Raw genomic sequence first — 22,182 nt, 5'->3', positions numbered from 1 at the left:
GGTATGAATATTTCCCTCCAAAAATGTATGAAATTATTGTTCTGGTTACACTTATTTAATCTTTTGTCAAACATGACTTGAGCATCACTTAAATCAACATAACAATACATTCAGTGACAAACTTGTATGTGCAGCAATAATGTTTATTTAGTTTTCAACCTCAGTAATCCAATCGCTGCTGTCTGTTCCGTAGTAGTCTAGCAGCGTAGGATTTGTTTGGAACTATTGGAGGCTCCATGACCCACGTGACCACTCTTACGGCGAAGTCAAAGGATGTTGCAACTCAGAGTATATCGACGGCTCTGCCCCAGGCCTCCCCCACAAGTACATGTGATCCCTCCCCACATGCACACCTATATCCCGCTCATCCTGACACATATATCTACACGCACGCACACACACACACACACACACACACACACACACACACCCACACACACACACACACACACACACACACACACACACAAACAAAAAAACCCTGAAAAAACACATTGGTGTCCCCTGGTGGTCTCGCAGCTCCATAACATAACAGTGGGGGCAGGTTTGGTCTTGAAGTAGCTGATAAATAAAAATTGCTAATAACATAAAAAAAGCTGGCATTTAAAGGATTAAAAGTCTTGATTGAATGTTTGGTAATTGAGCAGCTCTGAAAGTATTCAAGTGATCTGCAACTTGACAACTTAGATAAAAGCCACTGGAGGAACTTGCTCCTGTAAACGGAGCAAAGATTATTGACAAAAAAGAACACACCTAAATAAAAACAACTGGGACTGTTTAAATATTGTTATGTGTACATTATGACTGCAGGATGGGGTTGTTCACAACAATACACTGGAGAAATTCTTTCTGTCTGTTCTTTGGAAGATAACAGACAGAAGACAAACCTACAAAAGCCTTTAAAGCCTGACAGAAAGCCTTTTATAGGAAATTGACTGGAAGCTGTTACCCGAAACACTGGGAGAGGAAATTCTATTTGCTCTTGAAATGCTTTGCAAAGATGTTTTATTTGTGTACATGTTACACTGATTAACACTCCCAGGTGTGTGAGAGCATGTAGAGCATGAGAACTTTTATTGTTTGATTTATTTTTAATTTGCTGCATGCAATCAAGCTCCAAGAACCATGGTAAAATACACTAACACATGGTTAAATATGTCAGTGCAAAAGAAAAAAGAAAAAAGAAAAACATTTAACATTAACACATCCTGAGACTCAGAATTAGGAGCTTTACATATAATTCAAAGATGCAAGGACATCAAAATCCATGATCATCAAAATTACTGTAATTAATAATTGTCTAAAATAATCAAAAGATGCTTTTCTAACAAATACATGGTCCCACCACCAATTGCAAAACATTATATGTCTCTAAGTGTTACAGGCTGATAACTATTCATCTGAATATCTCACACCTAAATATTCTGATCAGAATTCTCTTCCCACTTTAACCTTCTATACTAATCATATTGAGGTTAAATACAGCCATGAATGCATAAAAGGAGTCAGGAAAAACTTCACATCCTGTTTACGAAATAGCAGATCAAGGTACCAAGAGCACCAAGGCAAGCAGGACGATGAAAAAAGGGGAGGCCACCATTGCTGGGGAGAAGTCGAAAACGCTACAGCAGAAAGACATAAATTACATGGTGTATTGTGTAAAAGCAAAACAAAGTTTTGTATTACACCCATAGTACTTATAGTTTATAAAGGAATCTTTGTATGTGTATTCTCTAAGCTGTTGTTGATATGCATTATTAAGTATTAAGTAACTGATTAAATATTAAATATTAAGTAACCGATATAAACACTCACCTACCATATGTAGCTAAATAATAAATGTTTGCAGCAAAAATATAATAATCTCTGTGTTATAATTTTACTACATAGCCTACAACAAATTTAACAAGTGTATGATGTGTGAGCAAGCTGGGGGAATACCTGTGATCTGTAGCTGTAGGAGATGGCATGGTGGTAGTAATCCTGCAAAAGTCACAGCATTGATTAACAAATATTGCTGAAGTCTAAAAAAACAAAAGAACAACAACAGAGGTTGCTAAGTTGGCACCACTGCACACACCGTGTTGGTGTGTGAGTGTGCCCCTTTTTTTCTTCGGCATGCCAGGTTAGGGTTATAGGCTTAGCCCTGACAAACCCTGACACTGCCTCCCCTGACCACACGTCACTGGCACAAAGTAACATTCACCAGTCATTTTTTCATAAGGGAGGGCCATCTTGGTTTTATATACTTTTCACATCTCTCCCAAAGTCTTTTGAATTTTGTTTCTTGAATAGTTGGGGCTTCTATCTTTATTATTTGCAGAGGCTGAGTGTAAAACCCTAAAAATAGTTCCTACCAGCAAAGCACAATTTTAATAGAAAATAGTCCCTCAGCCACATGCCCTCCAGGAGTTCGAATTGGTAATTTTACATTGAGATTCACAATACTTCAGCAAAAATATAATGATCTCTGTGTTATAATTTTACTACATAGCCTACAACAAATTTAAAGGGTGTATGATGTGTGAGCAAGCTGGGGGAATACCTGTGATCTGTAGTTGTAGGAGATGGCATGGTGGTAGTAATCCTGCAAAAGTCACAGCATTGATTAACAAATATTGCTGAAGTCTAAAAAAACAAAAGAACAACAACAGAGGTTGCTAAGTTGGCACCACTGCACACACCGTGTTGGTGTGTGAGTGTGCCCCTTTTTTTCTTCGGCATGCCAGGTTAGGGTTATAGGCTTAGCCCTGACAAACCCTGACACTGCCTCCCCTGACCACACGTCACTGGCACAAAGTAACATTCACCAGTCATTTTTTCATAAGGGAGGGCCATCTTGGTTTTATATACTTTTCACATCTCTCCCAAAGTCTTTTGAATTTTGTTTCTTGAATAGTTGGGGCTTCTATCTTTATTATTTGCAGAGGCTGAGTGTAAAACCCTAAAAATAGTTCCTACCAGCAAAGCACAATTTTAATAGAAAATAGTCCCTCAGCCACATGCCCTCCAGGAGTTCGAATTGGTAATTTTACATTGAGATTCACAATACTTCAGCAAAAATATAATGATCTCTGTGTTATAATTTTACTACATAGCCTACAACAAATTTAAAGGGTGTATGATGTGTGAGCAAGCTGGGGGAATACCTGTGATCTGTAGCTGTAGGAGGTGGCATGGTGGTAGTAATTCTGCAAAAGTCACAGCACTGATTAACAAATAATGCTTAAGTCTAAAAAAACAAAACAACAACAGAGGTTGCTAAGTTGGCACCACTGCACACACCGTGTTGGTGTGTGAGTGTGCCCCCTTGAGGTGAAGCAGAGTACTGTTTGTCTCACCTACTGACTTTTCTCTGCACTTTATTGTACGATAAACAGGAATATTTCTCTCACAACTACATTAAAGACATTATGCAGACTGTAGAGAGTCATGGCGTATAACAGATATTTCTGTGAAGTTCATTGGCGATATGCTGAGGAACAGAAACAGGCACGTGTCATGCAACCCAGTTTGTATTAGGTCGTGCAGTATGAGGAGAGGCACAGCCTGTGCCTCCACCGGGGTTTCTGCCCAGGATTTGATCGGGAAATACTCAAATTCGGAGATTTTTACTTAATAAACTGTCAAAAACGTGTTAGTCATACTGAAAATGCATTTTTAACACAGATAAGTGGAAAATATTAATATTTATTTTATGTTTTTTTCTTCAGCATGACAGGTTAGGGTTATAGGCTTAGCCCTGACAAACCCTGACACTGCCTCCCCTGACCACACGTCACTGGCACAAAGTAACATTCACCAGTCATTTTTTAATAAGGGAGGGCCATCTTGGTTTTATATACTCTTCACACCTCTCCGAAAGTCTTTTGAATTTTGTTTCTGGAATAGTTGGGGCTTCTATCTTTATTTTTTGCAGAGGCTGAGTGTAAAACCCTAAAAATAGTTCCTACCAGCAAAGCACAATTTTAATAGAAAATAGTCCTTCAGCCACATGCCCTCCAGGAGTTCGAATTGGTAATTTTACATTGGGATTCACAATACTTCAGCAAAAATATAATAATCTCTGTGTTATAATTTTACTACATAGCCTACAACAAATTTAACAAGTGTATGATGTGTGAGCAAGCTGGGGGAATACCTGTGATCTGTAGCTGTAGGAGATGGCATGGTGGTAGTAATCCTGCAAAAGTCACAGCATTGATTAACAAATAATGCTGAAGTCTAAAAAAACAAAAGAACAACAACAGAGGTTGCTAAGTTGGCACCACTGCACACACCGTGTTGGTGTGTGAGTGTGCCCCCTTGAGGTGAGGCAGAGTACTGTTTGTCTCACCTACTGACTTTTCTCTGCACTTTATTGTACGATAAACAGGAATATTTCTCTCACAACTAAATTAAAGACATTATGCAGACTGTAGAGAGTCATGGTGTAAAACAAGTATTTCTGTAAAGCTCATTGGCGATATGCTGAGGAACAGAAACAGGCACGTGTCATACAACCCAGTTTGTATTAGGTGGTGCAGTATGAGGAGAGGCACAGCTCGCCTGTGCCTCCACCGGGGTTTCTGCCCTGGTTTTGATCGGGAAATACTCAAATTCGGAGATTTTTACTTAATAAACTGTCAAAAACGTGTTAGAGTCATACTGAAAATGCATTTTTAACACAGATAAGTGGAAAATATTAATATTTATTTTATGTTTTTTTTCCCTTTAGCATGACAGGTTAGGGTTATAGGCTTAGCCCTGAAAAACCCTGACACTGCCTCCCCTGACCACACGTCACTGGCACAAAGTAACATTCACCAGTCATTTTTTAATAAGGGAGGGCCATCTTTGTCTTATATACATTTCCCACCTCTCCCAAAGTCTTTTAAATTTTGCTTCTTGAATAGTTGGGGCTTCTATCTTTATTATTTGCAGAGGCTGAGTGTAAAACCCTAAAAAAATAGTTCCTACCAGCAAAGCATAAGTTTAATAGAAAATATATTAGGTAATTCTGCATAAACAAGTGACCAAAAAGATTGTACTTTTGGACATGTCCAAAATACATGAAAATGATTTGCTTCCTGTGAGCCATAATTTCTCCAGCAGCTGGAGGAACCTGAAATATATATATATTTTTTTTAACTGAAGTAATGAAAAGTCTACAAGTAGTTCTTCAGCCAAATGCTCTCCAGAAGTTTGAATTGGTAACTTTCCATTGGGATTCATAAACTTCACTCACAATTCTTCTGAGATGGAAAAATATAAAGATATATTCTTTTTTTGTTATAATTTTACTGCATACAACCATTTTAGCAGGTGTAGGATGTGTGAGCAAGCTGGAGGAATACCTGTCATGTGTAGTAGTAGGAGGTGGCATGGTGGTAGTCATCCTGCAAAAGTCACAACATTGTTTAACAAATAATGCTGAATTCTAATTTCAGAGCAAAGTACTCCTTTTAAAGTGGTATTTTAAAATGAAAAGTTACCTTTGTCCTGCAAGTAGAAAATGGAATATAATGTCCTACCTTGATGAGCATGGGCTAGCATCCTGCATGGACATTGGAGGTTGTGAAATGTTCACTGTTGTTTTAGGACATGCCAGAGTACTTCCATTCACAAGTGTAGTGAGATCTATTAAAAGATAAAAAAAAATTCAAAAACTTAATGAAAAAGAAAAGAAAATATCCCCAGTTTTCTAAATATTTCAGTTTTTTTCTGCAATCAGAACTCTGCATCCCTTACCCTCCCATCCTACTTCTCATGAAAGACAAAAATTCAGTCTAGAGCCCTGCAGTGATGTATCGTAATGTGAGGTAACCATGAAAAGTCAATCAAACTAAACCCGAATGAGAGCAGTTATGAATCAAAAACAAGTATTTTCTATTATTTTACATAGCAACAGTCTCACGATACTTTGGCTTAAGATGTGATTTTAATCAGAGCACAGAAAAGAATAATTAGTTGTGCTTTTTTTTTAAGGCACCCTGCCAATGCCAGGTTTCCATTTTCTCTGCATCTTTTCAAAGCAAAGAAACAATAGATTATACTAAATTGCCAACTTCATCAGAAAAAAAACAATCAAATAAGTGAAACTGCACCATCATGTGGAATTTACTATAACTGAACATGCAAGCCTAAAGTCTCACAACTCTTTGCCACTTGCTGTATCACCACACAGCTGTCCACCCAGGACCCCCTGCCCCATTCTCCTTGAAAGCGCATGAAACAGATCTCACGTTCAATATGAAAACTCTCAAGAATTTTTGTTGCAAAATTTGAATTCCAGTCACAATTTCAATTTTATATGGGTAAAATGTCAAACCAACCTTGAAAGTCAAAGAGGAAAATGGCACTCCCTCCCTTCAGGAAGTCTCTGTATTGCATTTTTTCCTGATCCATGAATGATCCAAAGCCATATATTACTCCACCATAGACTTGATTATTGCTTTCATCCACAAATACTGGACTTCCAATCTCACGAGGATTACCCCAGTAAGAGTTACCTGTTGATGTAAAACATATATAGATGACGTTTTCTTCAATACAATACAATACAATACAGTTAAATAAATAAATAAATTAATTAATAAATTTTCATACATATGTTGTTAAAAACATACCTGTGGAGTCTAATTGGTTTTCATTAGTGGTGAAAGTTTTTGGATTTGACATCTGAAGCTGGATGTTGGGGTTCTGATCCAACATTTGGAAATTCATTTGTCGTCGCAGACAAGGCCATTCCAGCTGGTTATCATTGTCACCAGACAGCAGTTGCACAAACATCCCAAAATATGTCTTGTAGAGTTTAACAGCTATCCGATAAGCATATCCCTCTTTGGAGTACTGCCGTGGGCTGTATAGTGTGGTTCCACTAGCACTAGTGTTTAAAAGATTCTCAAAGTCATCCACTTGAAATGCTAAATGTGGACACTCAGTCTCAGAGAGATTGGTGTCATCAATTGAGAAGCCCCTGCTAGATGTTCCTGATCCTTTCCGAACCTCAAACACCACCTGGAAGCGCTTTGTGGCATTCAGAGAAACATGTTGGAGCTTCCAGTGAGATGTTGGTGAACCTGGAGGGAGTTTTTTTTAATGAACTTTGTCACTTTCACCTGTTAAATGTATATTGCCAAATTCACTGTTAAGTTTCCTTAAACAATCTGTTATTACCTGTGATGTGTCCCACGAGGCGGAGGGTTCCTGTGGAGTCCTGTTCATCCTGAAACTCTCTGATCCAAATGTTAAGTTGATCTGACTCATTCCCACTGTTGTAATAGTAGAACTGGAGGCACTGGACATTGCATCCTCTTTTAGGACTCATCATGTTGGTCTCCAGCCGAACTGAATCCCCTACTTGTCCTGATGCTGTGCTAGCATGCATGAAGTAACCACCTTCTTGACCTACTGAGATTATCACAATCACATCACACTGAACTTTTTTTATATAGATTACATATAAATAAAGCCATTTCTTCCGTTTAATTTATAAGCTGAAGGTGCATTCTTCAGGAATTAAATCACATCTCAAAATTAACAACCAAAACCAAAACAAGTTGGAAGCTTTCAAAAGGTCTTGGATTTGACGATATGGGACAAGTTAGAATGATATTGGTTCCTTCTCTGCTTCTTTAGAAGACTTTATTATCTAAGAATGTCATTAATTTAAATGAGGAATAGAAGTCTGCCTGCTCACGTTCCTTAATTCAGACTCATGAACTGGCTGTTGTAGCTGCCACAATATAATAACAGAGAAGATTGGACTAAAAACTAAGAAGGGAAAGTCAAATTTTCATTATGTTTTTATATCTTAGCAAAGCAAATAGTTATTTCCTGCTAGATTGCTTTTGGATTGCACAAAGATCTACTACTTAACCCACAGACAAGTCTTCCTCAGTCTTTTAGGTTTTGTTTCATAAATATTTATTTACCATGTTATCATGTTGGTGGGCTTATTTCTGGGTTTATTAGATGACAGTTGAACAGTGTGTTGTCATAAAGAGGTGTTAAAACACACCTTGTCAGGCAGCATGTTATTATTATGCAACTGAGTATCAATTAATGATTCTTACTGTGAGACTGTGGCATCCTGCTCTGAACTTTTACCATAGCTCATTCAATTAGGTGTGTTATTTTAGCAATGAAAAATGACACATCAAGAGTTTAAAATGTGTATAAATTACAGTCAAGCAGTGCCTGGAGTGGGGCACCATATGCTATGTAGATAACCATGAAGTCATGTTGAGTTGAAAGATAACGAGGAAAGATTTTATTATAGTAAAAAAAAAATGATGTTATAAGAAAAAATAAATTCTTGATTTACAAAATTTAATACTATACCAGGATTTTTTCCACTAGGTAAGCCAGTGTGGTCGGAGCTTGGACCCCCGAGAGCCTGCTTTACTGCTTGCCAGCCATTGCCACTTTGTGAACAGCGACTCATTTGGCACATATCTCCATTGGAAAAGCCACAGTACATCATAAAGGCAATACTTGAGTCTGTAGTGGTAAATGAAGAAGATTTTTAGCCTGCTGAATATATATACAGTATATACACATATATACACATACTGATTATACTTCTTGGGCTCAGAATTATTTCTTAAAATTTTGATTTTTATTTTATTTATTAGACTAATTTTTATTCTCCCAAAAAGTGCCAAAAGGTGCCACCCTTTTTGACCAGTCCAGACCCTTCTTCATATTTACAGCTCCCATATCAACAAAAGGTTTTTGGACTGGTCAAGTACAATCATGTCTCTAAATTTTAGTTGAGCTTTAGTGGAAAAGTATAAATGGACGATGACAACAATTACTTATCTTTAAGGGGCATAAGGTTTTGTTTTGTAATTATTCCTTCAGTCAAGCTATCAATGAAAATAAAATCTTTAAAATCAGGTATTGGAAGACTTTATGCACTTACTACATTGGTAGAGGAGGTTCAGCTCCGTGACATCACTGTTACTCATTTCCATACGCTGACCAATCACATCTTGGAATTTGGGGTCTTTGGTGATTATTGTAAGGCCATTGCCATTAGTGAAATCATTTTTGCCGTAGTGCATCACAGACCAGTAGTCATACGGGACTCCGTGGGTGGTGGACACTTCACTGCTAGCCTTTTGGAAATTGTTCTCATAGCCTAGATAAACATTTTTAAACCAATCATCAATATTAAAAAATAAATTTAAACTACACCAAATAAATGTTTACAAATATTTCATCAATCATTGATCATATATTATTATATTAGACAGATTTTATAAAGCATTATATGATTGGGTAAAAACTGACCATCTTTTAAGTATTTTGGAAATTTCTGCTTTCATCTTCTAAGTCACCAGTGTTTGACACATTTATTTACCTTGCAAGATGTTGCTGAATACAATTGTGACATAATCGTCTCGGTCATATCTGGACTGTTCATGGTAGAAGCCAAGCGCATGTAAAAACTCATGTTCAACGATGGAAATGGTATCACAGCCTCTCCCAATGGAGAGCTGCTGCCCATTTGTCTGTACTCTCCCGATATATGAAAAACATCTAAAATGGAAAAAATAACAGCATTGATCAGTAGGGATAACATCAGTATTTTAATTTAATTTACTTGACCTCATTTATCAAAGCACAAGAAGAGCAAATAAGAAAATAAATGGCTGAATGAACATCCTCCTGGAGTACTGATTCTATGTTTTCAGGCCAGTTTTACCTCAACTTATTTAACAACATGGATATCATCTCTGATCATGACAAGTCTGATTTGAAATAATTTGTTAATGTTAAACTTGCAGACAACATCCATTTTCCTCCACCTGTGTTGAACTGTGCTGATTAGGTAACAGGTGTGGAGGAATGCTGGCCTAATGACACTGTTTTTATTTTGTCTAGACTTGACTACTGCAGCAGTCTCTACTCAGGTGTGGCTCAGTCCCTCAAGCGCCGTCTGCAGTTCTTTCAAAATGCAGCTGCCTGCATATTGACTGGCACTCGGAAGAGAGACCACATCACACCAGTTTTAGCTCCTTTGCACTGGCTGCCTGTTTGTTGTAGAGTTGATTTTAAGATTTTTATTTTTTTTAAAGTATTTAAACGGGCTGGCCTCCTCTTATCTCACCGATCTTTTAACCCCACACCCTTCCTCTAGATCCTCCTTGTTGTCCTGAGGTCTAGACTGATATTAAGAGGGGACAGAGCTTTTGCTGTTGTTGCCCCCCAAAAATGGAAGAACTCACCTTCATATTAAGACCTCACCAACTATGGACATTTATAAAGCTTGTTTAAAGATTTATTTTTACTCTCTTGCTTTTAAACCAGACTGAACTTTGGCATTTTTCTTTTTTGCTGGTTTTTTATTTCATGCTTGTCTCTTTATAATCTTTTATTTCTTTTATATCTGTTTTATTGATTAGTCCTTTTTTTCTGTTTTATCATTTCAGTTGTACAGCACTTTGGTCAACATACTGTATGTTGTTTTTAATCATGCTTATAAATAAAGTTGACTTGAATTGACCGAAGGACAAAGGCCAAAAGCAGACTGGTGTGTGTGTCCTGCTCCAACCCTGCAGTAATATTCTTGTGGCTGTGTCTAGGTTCCTGTGTGGAGTTGCCCAGAACCTGTTGGTTTATAGACCTCTGTATTTGGTCTCCTGTGGCAAGTGGCCTCCTCCATCTAGCTTCCACTGGAATTCTGGCCTGTGCTATCCTCCACTCTGGGTCTACATCGTCTTCAGCCGTCCCCAAAGTGGTCGTCTTGTGAAATTGGCTTGACGTTACTTTGAGCTCGATTCGTCTGCTCCTGGTTTGATGGTGGGTCCCGCCTCCTCAACACCAAAACCATACTCCCACCACTTAGATGAACATTACACAGACTGGCCCACCGCACATAAATTATAGTTTGATTTGAGCTGTTTGCAGTTTGATTTTATTTTAGCCTAACTTTTAATCTTGATGTTTGTATTGCTTGCTTTGTGTGGTGATACTAGCAGCTTTCTTCTTTAGCCACTACGGCCACTGCTGGGGCCAAGGACTTACTTGACCGACCCAGGTCCATGTGGGGTCATGAGTGGTGCGCTGTCACCAGAGCTCTAATCCAAGTGGATGAGGAAAACCTTTTTTTTTTTAATTATTATTTTATTATTTATTTCTTAAAGAAACACTGAGATTTGCAAAAAAATTATTTTACTTTTATTATTAAATTGCATGTTTGGGTTGCTCTGTTGTGGTTGCTTCTACCAAACCACGGGCTTGCAGTAAATAGTCTGGTGTTGTTGGATAGGTTTTTCTACTTATTCAGTGTTTTACAGCACTAACAAGTTTATTTACAATCACATTCATTTCTAAGTCATAATTTAAAGCATCGTAGGAAGTCACAGGCTTTTAGAGGTTAAACTGAATAAGAAATTCCTAACTCTCCAAGTTCTCTCCAAGCTGCATTTTTTTATGATACTTTGGGAAAAAAAATAATAAAAATAACTACATACCCATCTAACTTTTGGACAGAGACGTAGTAGTCCTCAGAGTCTCTCAGTTTGAAGTCAATGCATGTCTTCACCCTGAACTGTTCAAATGCTTTCAAGATGACTCCTTTTGCATTCAACTCTTCCATTGTTAAAGAAAAGTGTGTTTTAGAGATGAACAAAGAATATATTAGTTCAATTATATTGATAACAAAGTCTCTTTCTGTACATGGATGGTTAAAAAAACATAAGTTATTTTGACTTGAACTTGTTGAACTATTTTTTTCTTTTATGCAAATCTACAGTGACAAAAGTTACCTGCTCTTGCACAATTGAAACTTATGTAAATATACAGTTTGTCCTGACACTAAAGCATGTAATATTCACTTTATTCCACTTAAGAAACTGAAGAAAAAACAAAATCTCTACACAAATAAAAATGTTCTCTTTTGAAAGAAATGTAGCTACTATTTCTATAATGTTGCATTTTATTCTGATATATTAACATTTGGACTATGAGTAGAAAACAAAACAAAACAAAAAAAACAAAAAACAAAAGGAGAGAAAATACTATTTACCGAGGTTTTTGTCCAAGGCATATGGGACCGGTGATGTCCACAGTCGGGTCTGATTAATAATGGTACTCCTTTGCGTGTTTGGGTGCTGAGTTCATGTTTATGAGTCATATATAAGGCATCAAGAGGTTGAGACGTGGACATTTATACATATATAGGTTATTAATACATTTTAACGGTTTGCCTACAGAAATACTAAACTTACCTCAATAATGTCATCTTGTAAATCTATGATAAAACAAAAGTTCATGAATAAAGAAATCAGATGTGTCACTCAAATGTGAAAGATACAAAACAATCTCATTTTAAGGTGAATATAATTATATGTAGATATTTACCTGCACCCATGTTTACTTCTATAATGCTCTTCTCTTGACCAATGTCTACAAAACAGACCAGTAGGTTCCTTATGAAGTCACACTGTTTTATTTAAGATATTAGGTTAGATTTATTTCATCAAATGAAATAAAAAAGTAAGATAAAATAACTTACCCACAACATCTGGTTCAGTCTGAAATAAAAACAAGAGAAAGTTAATAACAAAACAGCATCATTTAAAAGAAAAACAAACATTGTACATAAGAAACAAGTCAACTGTAGAGTCATTTATCGGGTGTTTTTTCATACTTCACTTACAGATCTACCAATACAAATCTTGAAAATTCTTAGTTTAACTGAATGTCCTGGGTTTGCATTATGTGTATCCCTGGTTTATTATTTTAAACATATTTTTGTATTTTAAATCCAAATTTCCAGTGGAATCAATGTCATGTGAATTTGAATACAAATACAAGTTCCTGTCTTTATCTTCAGAGAAAAGTATGGTTATAAATAAAATATTAATTTATTTTTACAAAATCCAACAACAAATAAAATCTTACTGGGCCAATGGAGGCTGCTGATGAAACAGCCAAGTTCATCATGAGAAAAATGTAGACTTTCATCCTCATGGTGAGTCTACAACTAAACTGGAAACAAAACAAAAATTTATTGAAAAGTGATGAAGACATTTTAATATTGAAGTGCTGAAATGCAACCAAGAAAAGTTATATTACATTTCTTTCAGTAAAATTTAGCTTAAATTGTCAGTCACCATTGCTCACCTTCTGCCACCCTGGTTGTCTGCTCCTCTACTGCAACGGATGAGCACCAGCTGGATTTTAAGCTACTTGTTGAAAGAGGCAGCACAACCAGTTTTAGAACTGAATGATATCGTCATCACTGCTCTTGTCAGTGTGTTTGTTTGAAGTCATGCAACTGGTTTTTGGTTTGCAAGGTAAAAATCTTTGTCACACGCTTTACTAGTATGCTGTACTTGTGAGATATTATCACAAATAATTACCAGTAATAGAGAGAGCAGCAAGGTTCATATTTTAATTCATGGTCATTCTCAGGTGTTTGTGATCATAAGTCAAAGCAGATAGGCTGTCTGTCTAGCTTTTACAATAAATTTGTGAAAGTAATTGAAAATTCTTCAGTCAAGTCTGTTTGGCCAACTGATAGCTACAATAATGTTATTAGATTTGGGCTGAAGTTCATTTATTAGAAGGCAGTAGAACCCCATTTTATAACATAATTCTTCTAAAATCTGCCATCCTGTGTATACAAAAATAACATAGTCACACAAACACCTTACTGATGATGTAAAAAATGACACTGTGATTGAGGTTTTTATCTGTTTCCATTCTTACAATAGATGCAGTAGATGCTCGTTTTAACACTGGATTTTTTAGATTCCTTGTTACACAATGTCATGGCACTCACGTTAATCTGTCAGTAAAATCTTATATATTTTCTGCTTATTGTCTGTCAGCATAACTGCATTTTAACATCTCTTGTGCTTTAAGGCTGAAAATGATGAAAAGTTGTATGAAAAGTGAAAATCATAAAATCAGATTTAAATCTACAAACTATTGATCTTTTGTCTCACATCTTTGACATGACTGACTTTGTGACAATGAAGAATGAGAAAAGAAGACGCCTCACAGCAGTGGCAGAATTCCAATGTCATTATTTGTAGACGGCATTAAAATAATAATTTGCAAATGCTGTCGTGCATGGGAAAGTTTTTTTTTTCTTTTTTACTTCCTTGTTTTGTGGCATCTGTCATGCAGCTGCTTAACACTAGAACCGCAAATATTCCAACAGGCCTACTCCTAGAACCATAGAGAAGGGTAAATTTTTACCACCCCCTGCTGCACCAGCGCAGATAACTCAAAGATGCATTGAAGTTGTTCATTTACATTTATTATTTTAATGGTTATAATGGAGACTTAAAAAACTTGCTAGACAGTCAAAACAACATTAGATAACAAAATAACAGATATCAATATTTTAGTTTATTTTGGAGGAAGATCATATATATAAACGCTGCTGTGAGCCCTCTGACTCGCGCGTGCGACAGACTCCTTGGTCCGTGTTTCAAGACGGGTCGGGTGGGTAGCGACATCGCCGCCGACCCCTTGTGCCTTTTGCGTGGGCAAAAGACAGTTGCGCCGGGGACGAATAAAATAAAATTATGTAGAGTTAGCTCAGCTAGTTCAGAGAATGTTACCAGGATGTTACAAAACATGTCAGGCCCGTCAGCTACCAGGGGCTGAGTATGTGTGGTGGGTGACTCCTCAGTTGTGACCAAAAGCCGGGACTTTTCCTTGATCTGCGATCTCCTTCATCAGCTCCTCAGTAGATGACTCGTTACAGGGAAAAAATAGTGCATCATCACTTTCTCCTCCCACCGATTCCTCCAATGTCTCGTCAGAATTCTCCTCACTCACATCCAGAGCTACTTCTCCTCCCTCCGACTGTCCGTCACTCAGGTCTTGGAATAATAACCAAGCTTCGTTGGCATTCATCCTTCATTTGTATTTATCCAGTTGTCCAATTTAGCACTAGATTACCGTAAACGGTTATAAAACTCTATTACTCTGACAGATATCAAACTCACGTGCGTTACTAAGCAAGCGGGCGTGGTGCAAATGGGTGTGGCGTGAAAACATCTGACATCTGAACACAGTGTATTAAATTAGACTGTAGGAATTACCCCCTTGACAGTTCTAGGTATCTATGCTCAGATTTCTTTTTCTTGTGATCACGCACTCACTAAAATCCACTATATGTTTACTGGACCCATTTCAGGAAAAGTCGTGAATTGAGAGAAGCAAGGATTTTATTTTAGAATAGAATAGAATAGAAATACTTTATTAATTTCTATTCTTTTAACAGGGATACAAGTGTTTGAAAAATTACCACCTTGGAGGTTCTAGTGTTAACAACCATTTCCATAAAAGATGCAGAGGACGCTGGTTGTTTAACTAGACTTTCCTGATTCTTTGGAACATGCCAACATGGTATTAACCAGTTTACTTTCATTTGTTCTGCGCTTGTTGTCTTGTCAGCACTGCTGCATTTCACACACCTCTCATCTCAATACCGGTATAACATGTCATAGGCTTCAAAAGATCTGACTCAGCCAGGTGCATGTTTAAAAAAATCTGACTAAATAAATAAATAACTAAAAAGAAAGCAAAAAAAAAAACAAAAAACAAAAAAAAACAAAAAACAAACAAAAAAAAACACCACACAAATAAATAAATAAATAAATAAAACTGTATGAGAATGCACTTTACCTAATATTATTTAAACCAACAATAATGTAGGCTATAATATTTAATTTTCTAAGATCACAAAAGCAAACAATTGTAACCAACATTTTTTGTGTGTAGTTACCAGTAAAGCCCTGCATATGTTCTCAATCTCAATCTCGGTCCTTCCCAGTTCTGCTAAAATAATAATAATAATAATGGATTAGATTTATATAGCGCTTTTCAAGGCACCCAAAGCGCTTTACATTGTGAATCCATTATTCATCCACTCCTCACTCATACCTGGTGATGGTAAGCTACTGTACGTGTGTAGCCACAGCTGCCCTGGGGCAAGCTGACGGAAACGTGGCTGCCAGTCTGCGCCTACGGCCTCTCCGACCATCACCAAACACCACACATTCATACACCAGCGATGCCAACACTGGAGGCAAGGAGGGTTAAGTGTCTTGCCCAAGGACACAACGACAGATGACTGCGGGAGCGGGAATCGAACCGCCAACCTTCCGATCATTGGACGACCTGCTCTACCGCCTGAGCCACTGCCGCCCATACTAACCACTGCCTGCTACCACTACCCATCTGTCCCCACAAAATTTGTGTCTAAATCTGCCCACTCCCGCCGAGCCGTGTATAGGCCAACTAAAGTAAGTTTATATGCACTGTTTTATTAGAACCATTTTATTTGCTGGCTTACATATAACAAAAGAATAAATAAAGATATATTCAAGAAAAATCTGTTTTGAATCACAAAATCAATGTAAACTGAGGCCAAAAACTATAAAATGTCTAAATATTTGCAGTTATTATACAAAAAAGAGCAAATCTGTTAGACAAATGTACCAATAACACAGTAAATTTGTACAAAAGCTAGCTGGAATAAAGGGTGATTTTCTTTTGTCTGTAGTTTCATATTTTCCAGGCTTAATGTTTTTATCAGCCTCATTTGCACTCTCCAGCTTGTAGCAAATTTTTTATTCCTTGGTTTTTTTCATAGCCCCCTGCTCCCGCCCATTACAACCTAAAAACTGCCCAATCCCACAAGATTTGCGTTGGGTCCCATGGGATCCCAGTCCCGATTCAGGGCTCAGATTTGCATGTTCTCTCTGTGTATGTGTGGGTTCTCAGTGTGAAGCAGGAATCTGATAATGATACAGCTGTTAGAACAGCAATGAACTACGTGTATGTAACACAATATTATATACTGGAATTTTATTTTGACATGGTCATCACAATTACAGACAAATACAAACTGAAGAGGGAGAAGGAACGGGGATCGTCATATCAGCGAAGAGTGAAAGAAGAAATCTGAATTAAAAAAATCTATACAGATGAGCCCAATATTTACCAGTTGTAAAGTCCCTACTAACGAATGAAGCAGCCTGCTTTGCTGTACTCACAGTGCAGTCTGCAGTGGTGAAGATACTCCTGGCCCATCTAGAACACAACTTTTGCAAAATGAAACTACAGGCATTAAAAAGAACAGGGAAGCGATATTACCTTAGTGTAACATGTCTCCATGGCAAGATGCAAATCCTGCTAACTCTTTTAAGAAGTGCTGTACTATGGCTGACCACGCTACACTAGTATTCACCCTCTTGTTTTTTGTGTGTGTGGCTGGTAACTATTAAACATCTTTAAAGCCTCACACAGCTCTTTCTTTTGTTTTGCTGAATGCACCTCTCTTTGCAGGGAAACTTTGCACTAAAGAATAAAATATTATGACTAATAACAGAAAATTAATAAATGAAATGTAATAAACAGCAGTGTTGGGCACATTACTCAATAAAAGTAATTAATTATAATTCGCCCAAAGAGTTACTGAGCAAGTACTGAAGTCACATCATTATGAAAATAACCAATTACTCAGGAAAATTTCCATTACTTTTTTGTTTTTTTTTTATGTTCTAATATGTTCCCTTTAATGGAACTTCAGATTCAACTGCATGTTCATTTATTCATAATAAAACTAAATATTAGATCAAACTAATTATTGAAATGGAAACTTAATGGAATAAATTACTTACAGAAAAATAATACACTGATCTCAGGCTCAGTCTCCTCCTGAGGAGAGCTTCATGTAGTTCTAGCTGCTTCCAGCCAACTTGAAGAAACTTGGTTCTTTCTGGTCACAATTAAATTTTCTCATAAAGTTCTTGTGTTTTATTTGTGTGGGAAAAGTGATTTCTGTGATTCCAGTTTAAAACTCTTTTTTTGTTTTCTCTGGACTCACCATTGCTGTGTGCATCTCACACTAAAGGAGCAGATCCTACAGCAGACAGGAATGATGACAGCATCAGTGCCATTGTCAATTTGTCTGTTTGAAGTCATGCAACTAGTTTTTTGTTTGCAAAGTAAAATCTTTGTTACTGTCACACGCTGTACCAGTATACTGTACTTGTGAGATATTACCACAAAAACACTTTGACTTTGTCTGGTTCACATTTTAATTCATGGTCCCTCTCAGGTGTTAGTGATCATAATGTAAAATTGTTTGTCCAACATAACTACAATAATGTTATTAGATTTGGGTTTAGTTTTAGAGACTAATCTGAAGTTCATTCATTAGAAGGCAGTAGAACCCCATCTTATAACATAATTGTTCTAAAATCTGCCATCCTGTGTATACAAAAATGACACCTTAATGATGATGTAAAAAATGACACTGTGATTGAGGTTTTTATCTGTTTCCATTCTTACAATAGATGCAGTAGATGCTCGTTTTAACACTGGATTTTTCAGATTCATTGTTACACAATGTCATGGCATTAACCTGCCAGCAAAATCTTATATATTTTCTTTCCTGCTTATTGTCTGTTTCTCGTGCTTTAAGGCTGAACTTTAGCAGATTGTCTTGATGAGGGGCCCCCTGACAGTGTGTGTTGATATCCATGATATCCAATTACTGACATAAGACAAAGGGCAGGAAGTGAAATGCTGGACAGAAATGTCAAACAGGTTAACAAGCAAAATTCAAATGAAACATCTAGTATGTTTCTAGATTATTTAGAACAAATCAAACACACAAAAAGTAAAACTTCAATTGATTTAGATATTGAACATTGAAGCACTTGTCTCATTTATGTACATCTTCTTATTTGAGATGCGGGTTGTTTGAATATTCTGAGGGATCAGTAAATCAAACCAACTACAAAAATGGTCGGAGAAGGCCAAGCCAGTACGACAACAGAGGAAATTTCAACACCTTCAGAAAACAAAAACAAAAAACAGAGGAAGAACAGGAGGGCCTCAACGTCTGGGAGACCAGCAGCTACCCCAAGTACGGCCACCTGTACAGCCACCCATGAGATACATATGAGATCTGATATGAGATAGATGAAGGTTTATAAATAATCTGCGCAGGACTATATTACCTTCTTGTAGTGTAACAACTAAATTTGCTTCTCCATGTTTAGTCTGGACTCTGTTGATCTGATTCCTTGGGTCTAAGAGCCATGTTAGGTTTAAACTCTCCAAACATATCACAGATGTATTATAGGGCCTAAATCATTCTGGGATTTGTAAATTATCAGCAGGGTTTTAAAATAAATTCTGTGACTGACTGGATGCCAGTGTAAAGATTTTAAAACTGGTGTGATGTGTTCAGAAATCCGAGTGATTAAAACTCTATTAGCAGCATTCTGGATGAGCTGCAGCAGTTTAATGCTGTTATTAGTGCAACAGCATCCATAACATTCAAGATTTTCTAATTGAAATTATCAAGAAGTCCGACAACTGACTCTGTACTCGTTGGCAGCATAGCTATGGCACCAACAAGCTGAGCACTTCTCTCATTTATGTACATCTTCTTATTTGAGATGCGGGTTGTTTGAATATCCCGAGGGACCAGTAAACCAAACCAAATACAAAAATGGTCAGAGAAGGGCAAGTCAGTAACCACAAGAGAGGAAATATCAACACCTTTAGAAAAAACAAGGTCCAGATGTGATTAGGCTCTTTTACATGTTGCTAGAAACCAAATATGTTCAGTCATTCATTCATTCATTTTCTGAACCGCTTAGTCCATTAAGGGTAAGCTGGAGCCTATCCCAGCATTAACAGGTGAGAGGCAGGGTACCCCCTGGACAGGTCACCAGCCCACCGCAGGGCCAACACATAGGGGACAAACAACCATTCACACACACACTCACTCCTAGGGAGAATTTAGAGTTATCAATTAGATGGTGGGAGGAAGCCGGAGTACCCGGAGAGAACCCACAGATACACGGGCAGAACATGAAATCTCCACACAGAAAGGCCACCGCCCTCAAGGTTCAAACCTCCCCCAGCCAAGATTCGAACCAGTGACCTTCTTGCTGTGAGGCTGCGGTTTTTATGCACTCAAAGATGTTCACGTGGGTGACCGTGGATATGTAAAGCACTTTGAGTGACTATTAGGGCTTTAAAATCACTGCTTCAATGCAGTCCATTTATCAAAGATATGACACTGACATATATATGGAAATGTTTTTATATAAATACATAAAGAATTTACAATTAGAAGCAAACCTTTTTCTTTTCTGATCTGAAAAACACCACAGGTCTACCCAAATTGTCAACAAATTGTACCTCCTATAAAACATATCAAACATATCAAAAATGCAATACAATCAACACCAGGTTGAATGAACTTTTATTTGAATTTTTCTTTGTCTTTTTTTCTATTTTTCTATTTTCTTTACAAAAATCAGCTGGTGTACCTGTATTAGTAAAACGTTTACAGTTTTCCAAAGAAAAACAAAAATGTATTAAAAGAACAATTTCCATCAATAAAATTCCCATGTACTTTCTGTCTTTCAAACAGGTCCATTTTGTTCACATTTTTATATTGAAACAGAATTACTACATTTTTGGTTTATGAACATTTCTCTCACAAAAAATAAATAAATAAAATGTACAACATGCTGAAACAGAACATAGAATGACTATAACTTGTACATTATCCTAATAAAAAAATTACATTAAAAAGTGACAACAAAAACCATTCACATGCATACTGTCACACCCTCACCTGGTCCAGCTTTTGAGTTCTAATAAAGTCTGTTAAACTATCTTCTGTCTCTGTTGGATCCATGTGTAACATATACATAGACCCTCTTAGTTATTTCTTCACTATGTCAAGAAGCAAATCTTTTTTCTTCTGGTCCTCAGTGAGGCTGACCTCTGGTCTTGGACACAAAAGGAGTGACACAACTTTGCAAAAGCAACAATAATGTTTTTTTGTTATGTGTTTCTCTTAGAGCCTTGTATCTCTCTGGTTTGACAGCAGCAAGCTCTGCAATAGCTGTTTAATTCACAATAGTGTTATGGTCAACATGAAGGATCTCATAAGCTTCTGCTTTGCTTTTTCCTGATCTGACAGTTTCAGCACACTACAATACCTGGCAATTGACTCCTCTGGAATTTTTTTTACTGAATAACAAACAAATAAAATTGTCAGTATATGCCCTAGTAGGCCTACTCATGGTTCTGGATAATCAGGCACCAATAAAGTAAAAGGAGAAAAAAGTCAGTTATAAAATTACTATAATCATTAGCATATAAAGGTTTTGGTTTAAATGAAAAAGGCTCTTACTTCATTTAATTCCTCAAGGCTTACAATAGTCTTGGCTGAAGTTTAGAGTAGACTTTTTTGCGGAGAGCCATAACAGTTATCTTTTGCAATAGAGTTTAATAGAGGTCACTATGAAACAAAGCAAGAAATTAAAAGAAAGCAAGAAAGAAAGTTTTTGTGTGCTAATCAGCCAGTACAAGAGGATTTTTTTAAGCCCTTACCTTTATCTTTGCACGCAAAACACAAAACTATTTCCTTTGCATATTTGAAAAATAAAGCGTTAACAAAAGTGGAATGACAACTGTCTCTGTGCAGGGAAAACACAAATAGGATCAGAAACTATGTAGTGTGCATGCCACGTTTCTTGTAGGCACACCAAGGTGTGCACTGCTTCCTCATAAGACTGATAAACACAGAAGTTAGAGATGGGATTTATGGCTCTTTGAAGGGAGCCGGATCTTGAGGAGCAATATATAAGAATGACAAACAATCGAAATATGTATCAATATAAAATCTACTATACAAGATTTAAAAAAATGATAGGAAAAATATAGATAAAGGATAAACCTGAGCAGTCAGTGCAAATTCTAGTAAATGTTTTGGCTAGAACTCACAGTATTTGTTTCTGAACAATACTCTCTGCCCATAGATGCTTCACATGAATGGAGCGAGTTGGACATCAGACTTTTATGATGTCACAAATGTGATAAAGACAGTGTGGAAAATTTGTATATATAAAGAATGGCATGCACCATCACTCAAAGATTCTGATTTCAATTTATACCTATATAATATATATAACCTCGCATATATCATACTGAAATCATTTACACATTATAGTAAAACCTCTCATACACTACACTGAAACTGCCTCTTATATACTATACTGAAATGCTCTTATACATTATACTGAAATTATTCACACACTATAGTGAAATTTCTGAAATCACATTTCACCAGTATACTGTATATAAAGGGATTCTACTAGTGTGTGTGAAAGGGAATTTCACTTG

The 22,182-nt window shown here is 36.8% G+C and overlaps 1 protein-coding gene across 1 annotated transcript in view; it reads right to left on the bottom strand.

Annotated features, from left to right (window-relative positions):
• Positions 1 to 984: 984 nt before the first annotated feature.
• The window catches only part of LOC121641239 (meprin A subunit beta-like), a 31,814-nt gene continuing 10,616 nt past the window's right edge, over positions 985 to 22,182 (bottom strand). Inside the window, exons 2-21 of the mRNA XM_041987266.1 lie at positions 13,120 to 13,144; positions 12,898 to 12,984; positions 12,509 to 12,527; positions 12,355 to 12,399; positions 12,222 to 12,244; positions 12,020 to 12,104; positions 11,466 to 11,583; positions 9,350 to 9,528; positions 8,909 to 9,127; positions 8,326 to 8,484; positions 7,159 to 7,392; positions 6,609 to 7,061; positions 6,315 to 6,491; positions 5,514 to 5,619; positions 5,337 to 5,378; positions 4,142 to 4,183; positions 3,150 to 3,191; positions 2,546 to 2,587; positions 1,942 to 1,983; positions 985 to 1,622 (exon numbers count right to left, since the gene is read on the bottom strand). Of these exons, the coding sequence (XP_041843200.1) occupies positions 1,544 to 1,622; positions 1,942 to 1,983; positions 2,546 to 2,587; positions 3,150 to 3,191; positions 4,142 to 4,183; positions 5,337 to 5,378; positions 5,514 to 5,619; positions 6,315 to 6,491; positions 6,609 to 7,061; positions 7,159 to 7,392; positions 8,326 to 8,484; positions 8,909 to 9,127; positions 9,350 to 9,528; positions 11,466 to 11,583; positions 12,020 to 12,104; positions 12,222 to 12,244; positions 12,355 to 12,399; positions 12,509 to 12,527; positions 12,898 to 12,966 (2,175 nt within the window). The 5' untranslated portion in view covers positions 12,967 to 12,984; positions 13,120 to 13,144 and the 3' untranslated portion in view covers positions 985 to 1,543. The remainder of the gene's footprint in view (positions 1,623 to 1,941; positions 1,984 to 2,545; positions 2,588 to 3,149; positions 3,192 to 4,141; positions 4,184 to 5,336; positions 5,379 to 5,513; positions 5,620 to 6,314; positions 6,492 to 6,608; positions 7,062 to 7,158; positions 7,393 to 8,325; positions 8,485 to 8,908; positions 9,128 to 9,349; positions 9,529 to 11,465; positions 11,584 to 12,019; positions 12,105 to 12,221; positions 12,245 to 12,354; positions 12,400 to 12,508; positions 12,528 to 12,897; positions 12,985 to 13,119; positions 13,145 to 22,182) is intronic.

This window comes from Melanotaenia boesemani, chromosome 6, assembly GCF_017639745.1.
Source record: "Melanotaenia boesemani isolate fMelBoe1 chromosome 6, fMelBoe1.pri, whole genome shotgun sequence".
NCBI classification, from domain to species: domain Eukaryota; kingdom Metazoa; phylum Chordata; class Actinopteri; order Atheriniformes; family Melanotaeniidae; genus Melanotaenia; species Melanotaenia boesemani.
The sequence above is the reverse complement of the archived record's forward strand: the minus strand, read 5'-3'. Positions and strand labels throughout refer to the sequence as shown.